The sequence below is a fragment of the Sceloporus undulatus genome, chromosome 2 (genome assembly GCF_019175285.1).
Source record: "Sceloporus undulatus isolate JIND9_A2432 ecotype Alabama chromosome 2, SceUnd_v1.1, whole genome shotgun sequence".
NCBI lineage: Eukaryota > Metazoa > Chordata > Lepidosauria > Squamata > Phrynosomatidae > Sceloporus > Sceloporus undulatus.
In genome coordinates this window covers 219,527,642-219,540,833 of record NC_056523.1, presented here as the reverse complement: position 1 = coordinate 219,540,833, position 13,192 = coordinate 219,527,642, and the positions used below count along the sequence as shown (strand labels likewise).

Sequence of the window (13,192 nt, the reverse complement as noted above, 5' to 3'; positions counted from 1 at the left end):
ATCGTGTGAAGAAGACAGACATAAAACACACATAAAAAAAAACATGAGAAAAGGAAATCAAAATCAGCCACAGTAACAACCTGACATGTGTACATAGTATTACATAAAGGTTTTCCTCTTACATCATTTTTAGGAATGATTTGGGAGTCAGTAAAAATGTGAAAACCTTGTCTTAAACATTTATTCATCACACTAAAAGACAATTTCTGATAATCCATTTCTTCTGTTTCTCAAGGGGAAGAAAGCTCTAGGAAAAAATAGGAGTTTCCCCCCATTTTTTTCTGGACCTTGATATCTCTAAATATAGGTGCACTGTAAAGTCTTTACAGGCCCAAGCGTTCTGGTCCCTGCACAGCGTGTTGCCTAGGGATCCCACAATTGTAAGTGCACACTGCAGAAATCACTGATCAGAGGAAACACTACTGTTACAAATTCTTGGCCATCATTGCCATTCAACTAGCTTTTACATTAATACTTGCTGTCTCAATTTTCGTAATGTGAGCGCTGCTCCAATAAGTTGACTCTATGCCAAAACACACTGCAAAAATAACCCAGTTTGACACTGCTTTAACTGCTCTGGCTCAATGCTAGGGAATTCTGAGAACTGTAGTTTTGTGAGATACTTGGCCTTTGCTGTCAGAGATCTCTGGTGCCACAACTACAAATCCAAGGATCCCCTAGCACTGAGCCAGGGCAGTTAAAATGGTCTCAAACTACATTATTTTTGCAGTGTGTTTTGGACCTCTGAAACCACCGCTGGTTCTTGCAAAAAGTTAAGAATGAGGCCACCAGCATAGCCTGAGTTCAGAAGTGTCTCACAATGTCAAAGCAAGACCTTTCAGTCAACAAACAATGTCTGAAATACAGTACAGTACTTGCAAATAATGCAGCTTTCCTGGGATCATAATGCACAGCCATTAAAAGGGAAACAAAGTTATCCATTTAGTGTTCTTCCACTGCCACTGTAACATCCATCAAACTGTTTGGTTTGTTATTAACATATGGTTCATACTTACATGAAGTATTCCAGATTTTCACCTGACTTACCTCCAGTTAAATGCTACACTGGGTATTTCAAAACCATAATCTAAATGATCATGGATGAATTCAGAGTGGACAGCAGTATTCCACATCACCTGTTGGAGGGGAAGCAGACATCAAGGATTTAATATATCTTAATAAATGAAAAACTAAATAAAACTAATCATTTTGTTATCAAAACAAACTGGGCGAAGCACTTAGTACAGGGAGAGAGGTATGTAGTGTATGAAGATCCTAAAAATTCATCTGAGGAAATAGGCAAAAGACCAAAATACACTGCAGAAAAAATCCAGTTTGAGACTGTTTTAACTATCCTGGCTCAATGCTAGGGAATTCTGGGAATTGTAGTTTTGTGAGACATTTAGCCCTCTCTGTCAAGGGGTTCTACTGCCACAATAAACTACAATTCCCAGAATTCCCTAGCACTGAGCCAGGGCAGTTAAAACAGTCCCAAACTGGATTATTTCTGCAGTGTGTTTTGGACCTAGGACTACAAAAGCTTATACTACAACGTCTTTCATGCCGTTAGTTTCAAAGGTCAACATGCATTGTAGCAGTTATTCTCAACCTTTGGTCTTCTAGATATTTTGCATTTCAACTTCCAGGACTACAGCCAGCATGGCCAATGATGGGGAGTTCTGGATTAGCAGTCCAAAACATCTGGAGGATTAAAGACAAAGAACCATAGCATTATAGGATGTTGTTCCATGCCTGACAGGCAAGATCTAAGCACTGGAATGTATCTGATGGCCTTTACAAGGAATCTAATGACTGAGTGGGGCACCTTAGGGTTGCCACAAATCAGAAGCAAGTTCACGGCACACAATACACAAAGAATTTTTACTGCACATAGGTCAGCATGACTGGTCAGAACTGTACGTATTAGAAGAGTCTGAAGTTAGCCAATGAAAAGAATGAAGAATAGCAGTTTCTTCTGGACAAGCAGCATACCAGAACCAACTAACACAAACTAACAGTGATGCAAACTTACAGGTGAGTGACCAGGTAGGCAGTTTTTGCAATCTAGTAAATTTCTTTCACTCCTTGCAAGCCAGAGTCAAATAACAATAGTCTCTTTAAACATTTGTTTTATAGGGATAGAGACAAACTAACACAAACAAACACCATAGAAGCAGATTTGGTGAGTTTACTTCCCCTGTGCCAAGGCTGGGGAATATTTAGCTCTTTAGGGGGGGTGGTATAGTTATTAGAGTCCAGTGAATTTTCACTACCCAAGCAACAATTTTTAAAAAGTAGATGAATACACACAAACACATTTAGATTGTCACAAAAGGATTTTGTTTTGCTTACCTTTTTAGGCACACATCCAACATTCACCTATAAAAGAAAAAAAGGGATAAGTATTGAATATCAGCCATTCTAGGATAAGCAAATGTTGTTGTGATTTTACTTCGCGAACTAAGATGCAGGAAGGACCCATCCTTGCTTTCTACAAGCGTGTTGATGACATTGGATGTATCCTTCCAGCCTGTGCAATGGATTTTTCTGGTGGAGCGCAGTGTGCACAGAACCAGCCTCACCCTTTAAACCCGAGATTCGAATGCTGAGGCGTTGACAAGCATGGATGGTGGCAGTGAGGTACTCGGGTCGTAGGTTTGGTTAGTTTCCTTCTCTCAGATGGTTGACCTTACAGGGTTAGACGAGCACCATCTGCCCGGGGTTTGGGATTAGAGTATTCCTTCTCCTAGGATGGTTGCCATAAGGCTAGAGAGCCCATCCTGCCCTTTGGCACTCTTAGTCAGACCCTTCGGTTGTGACCTATCTGGCATGGGAGGCCCTGCCAGTAGCTATTATACCACCACCAGTATAGCTCACAACTTCATTAGGGTACGGAAGCCTCTCCCCCACACAGTCAGAGCATAGCTAGAGGGGAATAGGAGGTCATAAGATGACAGTTAAAGAGGGAGGAGCCTCTTCCTTCAGGCTATCCCTGGTGGAGCTGGGTCTGCCTGATCACTCCCTCTCAGGCCGGAAGATGACAGTTAAGGAGGGAGGAGCCTCTTCCTTCAGGCTAGCCCTGATAAGGCTGGGTCTGCCTGATCGCTCCCTCCCAGGCCGGAAGATGACAGTTAAGGAGGGAGGAGCCTCTTCCTTCAGGTTAGCCCTGATGGAGCTGGGTCAGCCTGATCGCTTCCTCTCAGGCCGGAAGATGACAGTTAAGAAGGGAGGAGCCTCTTCCTTCAGGCTAGCCCTGGTTGAGCTGGGTCTGCCTGATCGCTCCCTCTCAGGCCAAGATGACAGTTAAGGAGGGAGGAGCCTCTCCCTTCAGGCTAGCCCTGGTGGAGCTGGGTCTGCCTGATCGCTGCCTCTCAGACCAAGATAACAGATAAGGAGGGAGGAGCCTCTCCCTTCAGGCTATCCCTGGTGGACCTGGGTCTGCCTGATCGCTCCCTCTCAGGCTAAGATGACAGTTAAGGAGGGAGGAGCCTCTCCCTTCAGGCTATCCCTGATGGAGCTGGGTCTGCTTGATAAGCAAATATTACTGTATATACTCATATATAGGTCTAGAAATTTTAGTCAAAAAATTGACCCAGAAAACCAGAGATGACTTATTTACGGGTCAATGTTAGTACTGTATTTTAACTCTTATTTTTTTAAAAGTAACCATCCCCTGGTGAAAGGCAAAGTATAATGGATAGCTGTGAGTAATATTATTTAAAAATATTTATCTGGTAATGGTGTAAAATAATTTATTGATTTAAGGGTTTTAATAACACAATGATTTGAAATGCAAAAGGAACCGGGACAGAGTTAACGGATTTATTAAAAACAGGAGTGGTCAATAAGACTTCTAATCGTTCTAATCAAAAACAGGTACAGATAGCATATGCAAGGACCACCTTGGTAATAAGACTGGGAGATAATGAAGAATTATGAGTTAATATTGAAATAATCAACAAAAACAAGAAAGTAAATAATTTGTTTAGAATTTTATTAAAACATATTCAAGGTTTTATATTAGAAAAAACTGCTTGAAGATATATTATCGATATAATTCAACTTTTCTTTTTTCTTCATATTATTTTTTGCACCAAGTAAGAAATATTGCTATGTATAGATATGGTATGTATGTAAAAGTTTATTCGGTCATTGACCAGCAAAGATATGGTATTTTTCTGTTGAATTAGAATCATTTTTTAAAAAGTTATACAGGTATCATCCTTGGCAGCACCTAAGTGGAGAACTGCCCAAGTATCCACCTCTGAGTTTTACAAAGAGAAGGAACTATAGATCACAATTTTTTTGGTGCGCTAGGCTTGCCTAATGACGCCAGGCCCACAACAGGCAATGGCAGCAGGAGGCAAATGGCCACAAGTATTGCAGCCATAAGGGCATTCATTGGCCAGCTTTTTAAAAGAGTGGGAGTCTTTTTTACTTTACCTGGAAAAGAAAAGAAGATTATGCTTGCAGAATGGGATGCCTGAACATTTTAGATGTTTGGAATACTAAAACAGAAGTGAGTTTGCAGTAGAAAAGTATATTAGAAGAGTTCATTATGTTAATGTTGTGTGCCTTCAAGTTGTTTCCAACTCATGGCGACCCTATCATAGGGTTTTCTTTGGCAAGATTTGTTCAGAGGAGGTTTGCCATTGTCTTCCCCTGAGGCTGAGAGAGTGTGACTTGCCCAAGGTTGCCCCATGGATTTCATGGCCCAACGGAGAATTGAACCTTGATCTGCAGAGTCACAGTCCAACACTCAAACCACTAGGGCATGCTGGCTCTCCCAGTTCACTATATTTTGCTTTAAATTTCCTGGGATGGGAGGGTACGAAGTTCAATTTTAGATAGGTAATTATTTTGTTTATATGTATGTTGTTTATGTTTATATGTTGTTATTTTGTTTAGTCTGATTTAGTTTATGTTTAGGTTAGTTAAGTGGCAGGATGTGGGGGATTAGGTTTTGTAGATTATTTTCAGATAATTAGGTTTATTTGGGGTTTGTTCATAGTACTATGTTTAGTTGTTTTGCTGTTTGATTTTTAATATTGTACGTTACAATTTAAAATAATAATAATAATAATAATAATAATAATAATAATAATTTATTATATTTAAAAAAGAAAGTCAGGCATTGGAGGAACAGGCTGTTCAGACCCAGCAGATTTTGTCTGTTCTAGAAAAAGTGCAACCATTTGTTGATGTTGTATGCCTCCATGTTATTTCTTTACTCATGGCAACTCTAAGATGACTCTATCATAGGGTTTTCTTGGCAAGTATCTTCAGAGGAGGTTTGCCATTGTCATCCTCTGAGGCAGAGAGAGTGTGACTTGCCCAAGCTCGCCCAGTGGGTTTTTATGCTCGAGCAGGGCATTGTACCCTGATCTTCAGAGTCACAGTGCAACACTCAAACCACTATGCCACACTGGCTCTCACTGGCAACCATTATCATAGTGCCCCTACTATGCCTATAATGTCATATTTAGGAATGTACAGCTGATTGAGCCTTCTGTTGTGGCGTGAATAGCCCTCCATTAGCAGTGATATTCTAGGACAGCAGGGTTTCTTTTTGCAAATGGTTCCTGACTCTCAGGGGTCATTGAGACATTGACGTTTTTTTAGTGCTGCGAATCATCTCTCTCATGCATTCTGGATTTGTTATTCACACTATGGAACCACATGCGAGTTTGGTTGCTCACACATCCAAGCACTTGAATAAACATGGAATTGACAATGCAATAACTTTTCAAATACTGTATGAAGTGTTTTATCCTGGGATTATTCTGGTCTATTCTCATTGGTTATTCACACTACCAATGATGCAGATTTTAAAAAAAACTTGGGGGGAGGGACCCGATATCAATTATCCTGGATTAAGTGTGTTTTTGGCACACACCCCTCAAATTGGGTGCATTCAGGATGTGTGTGAACAACGGAGATTTAACCTGGATTCATCCTGAATTATTTTTACAGTGTGAACAACCCCTTGCTTTCACCTTGAGAACAAAGTCATTGACAAAGAATCATTGCAAGCCCCTCAATTTTTGGACCACTGGAAGAAAAATCTCCTTGTACCTCTGTCCCCTTCATCACCCACTTACAATAAATTAAACTACTAATGACTTGCTGCTCTTTAATGGAACTCAAAATCTGCCACTTTGGGTGGATGCTCCATACCACTTAATGACAAATCCAATTTTAGACCCATGTACTCTGACCTGTTTTCTGCCCTTTTTTCAAGAACAGCCGTCTTTTGTTCAATTGTGTTTTACACCGTGCTGCACCAGCATGTTTTTACAAGTATGCCTCTCTACGTTTGGACACCAAAATGAACACTGAAAGAAAAGTGGGGCCTGGTGAAAGAAAACATCATTCTTGGATTCATTTTGGAAGAAGCCTTCAAGCAGTCTCCAGAAGGTTCAAAATGCTTTTGTTTACTTAAGAAAGGCTTGGTTGTTTTATTCCACAAATACATTCTGTTTAATATTTAAGAAAATGTTTGGTGGAGCATGTTGGGCTGCTCTTCTTTTCCTTTAGGCTCTCCATTTTATTTTTGCCTCCGATACCATACATTCGGTGGCTAATGTAGCACACTAAGGAATTCCAAAAGAAAATCAGCATGTGATTTATAGACTATAGCAAAGTCTTCAACTGCAAAAATCATGCTATGGAACACCCTTAAAGACATGGGAACACCACTACATTTCATACTCTTGATGAGGAATCTGTACTCAGGACAAAAGGCCACTGTCAGAACAGAACATGGAGACACTGAATGGTTCCCAATTGGCAAAGGGGTCAGGCAAGGATGCTTTTTATCACCCTATCTATCCAACTTGTATGCAGAAAATGTCATACGAAGAGCAGGTGTAGACTCAGAAACAAGGAGAGTAAAGATAGGAGGGATGAACATCAACAATCTAAGATATGCAGATGACATCATAATACTAGCAAAAAACCTCACAGACCTAGAGCAACTACTAAGGAAGATCAAGTGCAAAAGGCAAGCTTATTGTTGAACATAAAGAAAACAAAATGACCATGGAAAATCTACACAAATTCAGTCTAGACAACGAGGAAATAGAAATAGCAAAAGAATTCTAATACTGTACCTTGGATCAAACATTGATTGGAGAGGGGACTGTAGTCAAGAAATAAGAAGATTAAGAATGGGGAAAGCAGCTATGAAAGAACTAGAACACATCTTCAAATGCAAGGATATACAGCTGAACACAAAAGTCAGAATCATACAAGCCGTTGTATTCTCTATTGCCATGTATGGATGTGAGAGCTGGACAGTGAAGAAAGAAGGTAGGAAGAAAATCCATTCATTTGAGATGTGGTGCTGGAGAAGAGTGCTGCCATGGACAGCTAAAAAGTCAAATAAATGGGTCCTTGAACATATCAAACCAGAAATCTCTCTGGAAGCCAAGATGACTAAACTAAGGCTGTTGTACTTTGCCCACGTCATGAGAAGGCATGACTCATCTAAAAAGACAATAATGCTAGGAAAGTTTGAAGATAGTCAAAAGAGAGAGAGGCCACATCCTAGATGGATAGACTCCAAGGAGGTTAAGGACCTGAAATTACAGGATCTAAGCAGAGCAATGGAAGACAGGGAGTCTTGGAGATGTCTCATCTAAAGGCACATCATGAATCGAAATCGACTTGAGGGTGGGTAACAACAACAAACCAAATTTTCTTCTAAAGAGGTAATGTCAAACGAACACATTTTCATTTCCATACACAACTTCATTTCCATTCACAAAGGAACTGTTATTTGTAATGACATCCTCACATGCTAATGGCATATATATATATATATACATACACCTGGCTTCCACTCCACCAAATGCATCTGAGGAAGTAGACTGAAGTCTATGAAAGCTCATGCTGCCAATTTCTTTCTTGCAGTTAGTCTCAAAGGTGGTACAAGATTTCTCTATCTACGAACACATCTACTTTGTTAATTAAGGATGGATCCACACTGCAGAATTAATGCTGTTTGACAGCGCTTTAACTGTCATGGCTCAATACTATGGAATTCTGGGATCTTTAGTTTTGTGAGATATTTCACCTTACCTTTGCAAGAGCTCTGTTGCCATAACAAACTATAAATCCCAGGAGTCTACAGAATTGAGTCAGGGCAGTTAAAGTGGTGTCAAACTGCAGTATTTCTACAGTGCAGATGCAGCCTGAGATGTACAGGGGTGCAGGTACAAAAACCTACCCATCCTAAGCCCTGCCATTCAAAGGTCAACTTTGCATGTTGTTGTTGTGTGCCTTCAAGCAATTCCCAACTAATAGCTACCCTAATGTGGACCTATCATGGGGATTTCTCGGCAAAGTTTGTTCAGAGGAGGCCTACCATTGCCTTCCCCTGAGGAGGTTGAGAGAGTGTGACATGCCCAGGGTCATCCAATAGGTTTCATGGCTGAGCTGAGACTCAAACCCTGTTCTCCAGTCATAGTCCAAAACTCAAAACCACCACACCATGCTGTTTCTAATATAATTTAAATTGTATTTCCTGGTCTTTAAAATGCTTGCCACCCAATACCACATGGGCAGAAGGAGGAGGGACCTCTATTACCATATTATTAGTTAGTTTGGTTGGCCTAGCAGTTAAGACCGTGGTCTTTGTGACCCTGTTCACAGGAGTTTGAATCCCAAGTTGTATTTTTGAGCCAGTGTGGCGTAGTGATTTGAATGTTGGACTACATCTCTGGAGAGCAGGATTCGAATCCTGGCTCAGCCGAGGAAACAAACTGAGTGACCCTGGGCAAGGTTTGTGACCTTAGGGTCGCCATGAGTTGGAAAGGACGCGAAGGCATCCAACAACAACAACAACAACAACAAGCAGCCTAATACAATTCACAACTCTTTCAGCCTCACAGCATAGCCATGGCAAACCCCCTCTGAAGAAACTTCACTGTGACACGGTCACCCTAAGTCAGAAAGGACTTGAAGGCACATAAAATAACAAGCAATCCCAGGCAAGTGACAATCTCTCAGCCTCAGAGGATGGCTATGGCAAACCCCCTTTGAAGAAACATCCCAAGAAAAAAACTATTATAGCTTTGCCTTAGGGTCACCATAAGTCGTAAAGGATGTGAAGACAAAGCAACAACAAGCAGCTTCTGGCAAGTTATAGAATCACAGAGTTGGAAGAGACCACAAGGACCATCCAGTCCAACCCCTGCCATGCAGGAACTCACAATCAAAGCATCCCTGACAGATGGCCATCCAAAGGTGGAGACTCTACCACTCCTTGAGTGAGTGTGCTCCACTGTCGAACAGCACTTACTGTCAGGAAGTTCCTTTATTATTGAGGTGGAATCTCTTCTCCTGTAGCTTGCAGCCATTGTTACATGTTTTAGTCTATGGAACAGCAGAAAATAAGCTTGTTCCTTCCGCAATGTGACATCCCTTCAGATATTTAAAAAGGGCTACAATATCACATCTTAACCTTTTCTTTTCCAGGCTAAACGTCCTCAACTCCCTCAGTCGTTCTTCATAGGGCATGGTTTCCAGACCCTTCACCATTTTACTCGCCCTCCTTTGGACACACTCCAGTTTCTCAACGTCCTTTTTGAATTGTGGAGCCCAGAACTGGACACACTATTCCAGGTGGGGCCTGACCAGAGCAGAATACAGTGACACTATTATTTCCCTTAATCTAGACACCATACTTCTATTGATGCAGCCTAAAATCGCGTTGGCCTTGTTAGCTGCATCACACTGTTAAATCATGTTCAACTTGTGGTCACTTGGACTCCTAGATCCCTTTGACATGTAGTCTCCTTAAGCCCCATCCTATATCTATATGCATTTCATTTTTTTCCTACCGGAATGCAGTATCTTACATTTTTCTCAGTTGAAGTTCATTTTGTTAGCTTTGGGCCAGCTTTCTAATATATTAAGGTCATTTTGAATTTTGATCCTGTCCTCTGGGGTATTAGCTATTCCTCCTAATTTGGTATCATCTGCAAATTTGATAAGCATGTTCCCTATTCCTTCATCCAAGTCATCTATCTACCAAGCTGGTATTTTATCAGAAAAAGAGATCAGACTAGTCTGGCGTGACTTGTTTCTCTGAAACCCATGTTGACTTTTTGTGATTATGGCATTGCTTTCTAGATGTATAATCTAGTATTGTCTGGTATTGATATCAGACTAACTGGACGGTAATTGTTGGGATCTTCCCCCCCCCCCTTTTTGAAGATAGGGACAACATTTGCCCTCCTCATCTGCTGGGACTTCTCCTGTTCTCCAGGAGTTCTCAAAGCTTATTGCCAATGGCTCCGATATTTCATTTGCCAGTTCTTTTAATACCCTTGGATGGAGTTCATCTGGTCCCGGAGACTTATATTCATTTGGAATAACAAGGTATTTCTGTAGCACCTCTTTACGTATTTATTACTTATTACTTTATTTTCCCTATGTCCTCTGCTCCATTTTCCTTATTGAGCAGCACCTTTTTTCTTTTCTGAGAAGACAGAAGCAAAGAAGGTGTTGAGTAATTCTGCCTTTTCTATGTTCCCTGTTAGCATTGTGTCATCTTCTCCACATAGTGACCCTACCATTTCTTGCTTCCTTTTGCAACAGACATACCCCCAAAAGCCCTTTTTATTGTTCTTAACTTCTCTAGCAAGCCTGAACTCATTCTGTGGTTTAGCTTTTCTGACCTTACCCCTACAAATGCTCGCTATTTGTTTGAATTTCTCCTTGGTGATTTACTCCCTTTTCCATTTCTTATACATGTTCCGTTTCAAACTTAGCTCGGTTGAAAGTTCCTTAGTCATCCATCCTGGTTTCTTGAGACACCTCCCATTTTTCTTTCTCACTGGAACTGTTTGAAATTGTGCCTTCAGTATCTCCCTTTTGAGAAAGTCCCATCCTTCCTGAACTCCTTTATCTTTTAGTATTTCTGACCATGGAATTGCCCTCAATACTTCTCTAAGTTTACTGAAATCCGCTCTCCTAAAGTCTAGGATGCGTGTCTGACTATGCCTGGCTTCTCCTTTCCACTGTATTACAAACTCCAGGAGAACATGGTCACTTCCACCACTTGCACCCCATTAACCAAGTCATCCTTGTTGGTTAGGATCAGATCTAAAATAGCTGACCCCCTTGTTGCCTCTTCCACCTTTTGGACCATGAAATTGTCTTCCAGGCAAGTGAGGAACTTGTTAGACCTTGAGGATTTTGCTGAGTTTGACTTCCAACAAATATCAAGAAGTCACACTCTCTCAGCCTCAGAGGATGGCCATGTTACTGCTGTGTGCCTTCTACTTGTTTTTGACTTAGGGCGACCCTAAGGTTAATCTGTCAGAGGGTTTTTTGTGGCATGTTTCTTGAGAGGGGGGCTTGCCGTGGCCATCCTGTGAGGCTGAGAGAGTGTGACTTGCCTGAGGTTGCTGCTTGTTTGCCTTCAAACATCAGAGGGGGGTCTGAAGAAACATGCCAAGAAATCCCCATGATAGATTCCCCTTAAGGTTTGCTATAAGCCAAGAGCAACCTGAAGGCAAACAACAAGCAACCTCAAGCAAGTCACACTCTCTCAGCCTCAGAGGATGGCCAGGGCAAAAAAAAAAAAATCCTCTGAAGAAACATGTCAAGAAATCTCTATGATAGGATTTCTCTAAGTCAGAAAGGACTTGAAGTCACACAACAACAACAACCACAACAACAACAAGGGACACATAGCAACCTCAAGCGAGTCACACTCTCTCAGCCTCTGAAGAAACATGCCAAGAAATCCCCATGACAGGTTCCCCTTAGGGTCTCCCTATGTCAAAAACAACTTGAAGTCACACAACAACAGCAGCAACAGCAACAACAAGGGTCACACAGCAACCCTGAGCGCAGTGCCAGGGTGGCCATGGCAACCATTCTCCCCGGCGGCGGCCATCTTCCCCAGAGGCGGCCCTCTCCTCTCCTTCCCTCGAATCCCCTTCCCCTTCAGTTTCCCGGGCGGAACTCACGCAGGTTCCCCCGAGGGCCCCCTTTTCCACCACGGCCGCCCTGGCGCCCAACTCGGCCGCCCTGCGAGCGCTGGCCAGGCCTCCCGAGCCGCCCCCCAAGACGAGGTAGTCGAAGGAGGCGGCCGAGGAGGAAGAGGCACGGAGCTGGGCCATGGCGAAGGCTGAGCAGCAGCAGGAGGAGGCCCAGAAGAGGAACCGCGGGCCGGGCAATAGTAGTCGCCGCCGCATCCCCGCCTCCTGTTGCCGCTCCCTGCCCTGAGGCCGCAAGCAGGGAAGGGTCAGGAAACAAAAGGGAAGAAGGACTGAGTGGAGGAGGAGGAGGCCCGCCTTTTCTGCCTCACCCTCAGCAAAGAGAGGAGCCAGGCCTAACGGCCCAGGCTGGGTAGGCCTCAGGCGCAGCAGAACCAGAAAATCCGCCACTACTAGTAACAACAACAACAACAACAAATCCACTACAGTACTAATAATAACAACAACAGCAGATCCACTACTACTACCACCAACAACAGCAAATCCACTACTAACAACAACAACAATTCCACTACAACTAATCATACAACAGCAAACTTATTACTAATAACAACAACCGCAAATCCACTACTAAGAATAACAACAGCAGATCCACTACTAGTACTACTACTAACAACAACAGCAAATCCACTACTAACAACAGCACTACTACTAATACAACAGCAAGCTTATTACTACTAAGAACAACAACAACCGCAAATCCACTACTAATAATAACAGCAGATCCACTACTAGTACTACTACCAACAACAGCAAATCCACTACTAACAACAACTCCACTACTAATCATACAACAGCAAACTTATTACTACTACTAATAACAACAACAGCAAATCCACGACTATAGTACTAATTATAACAACAAAAGCAGCAGATGCAACAACTACAGCAACGTTCATTTTTAGCACCATTTAGCACCATTTTAGCAGCATTTGTGAAGTCGAAGGCCTTCATGGCCGGCATCCATAGTTTTTTATGGGTTTTTGGGCTATGAGGCCATGTTCTGGAAGAGTTTACTCCTGACATTTTGCCAGCATCTGTGGCTGGCATCTTCAGAGAATGCTGCCATGGAAAAGAGGTGTGTGTGTGTATATATACATACATACAGTTCTCTGAAGATGCAAGCCACAGCTGCTGGCGAAACGTCAGGAATAAACTCTTCTAGAACATGGCCACTT

At 42.2% G+C, this 13,192-nt stretch overlaps 1 protein-coding gene across 1 annotated transcript in view; it reads right to left on the bottom strand.

Annotated features, from left to right (window-relative positions):
- GSR (glutathione-disulfide reductase) overlaps window positions 1–12,258 on the bottom strand; it is a 30,558-nt gene extending 18,300 nt beyond the window's left edge. The window contains exons 1-3 of the mRNA XM_042451362.1: window positions 11,985–12,258; window positions 2,353–2,379; window positions 1,048–1,136 (exon numbers count right to left, since the gene is read on the bottom strand). Coding sequence (XP_042307296.1) covers window positions 1,048–1,136; window positions 2,353–2,379; window positions 11,985–12,212 — 344 coding nt within the window. The 5' untranslated portion in view covers window positions 12,213–12,258. The remainder of the gene's footprint in view (window positions 1–1,047; window positions 1,137–2,352; window positions 2,380–11,984) is intronic.
- Window positions 12,259–13,192: the final 934 nt, after the last annotated feature.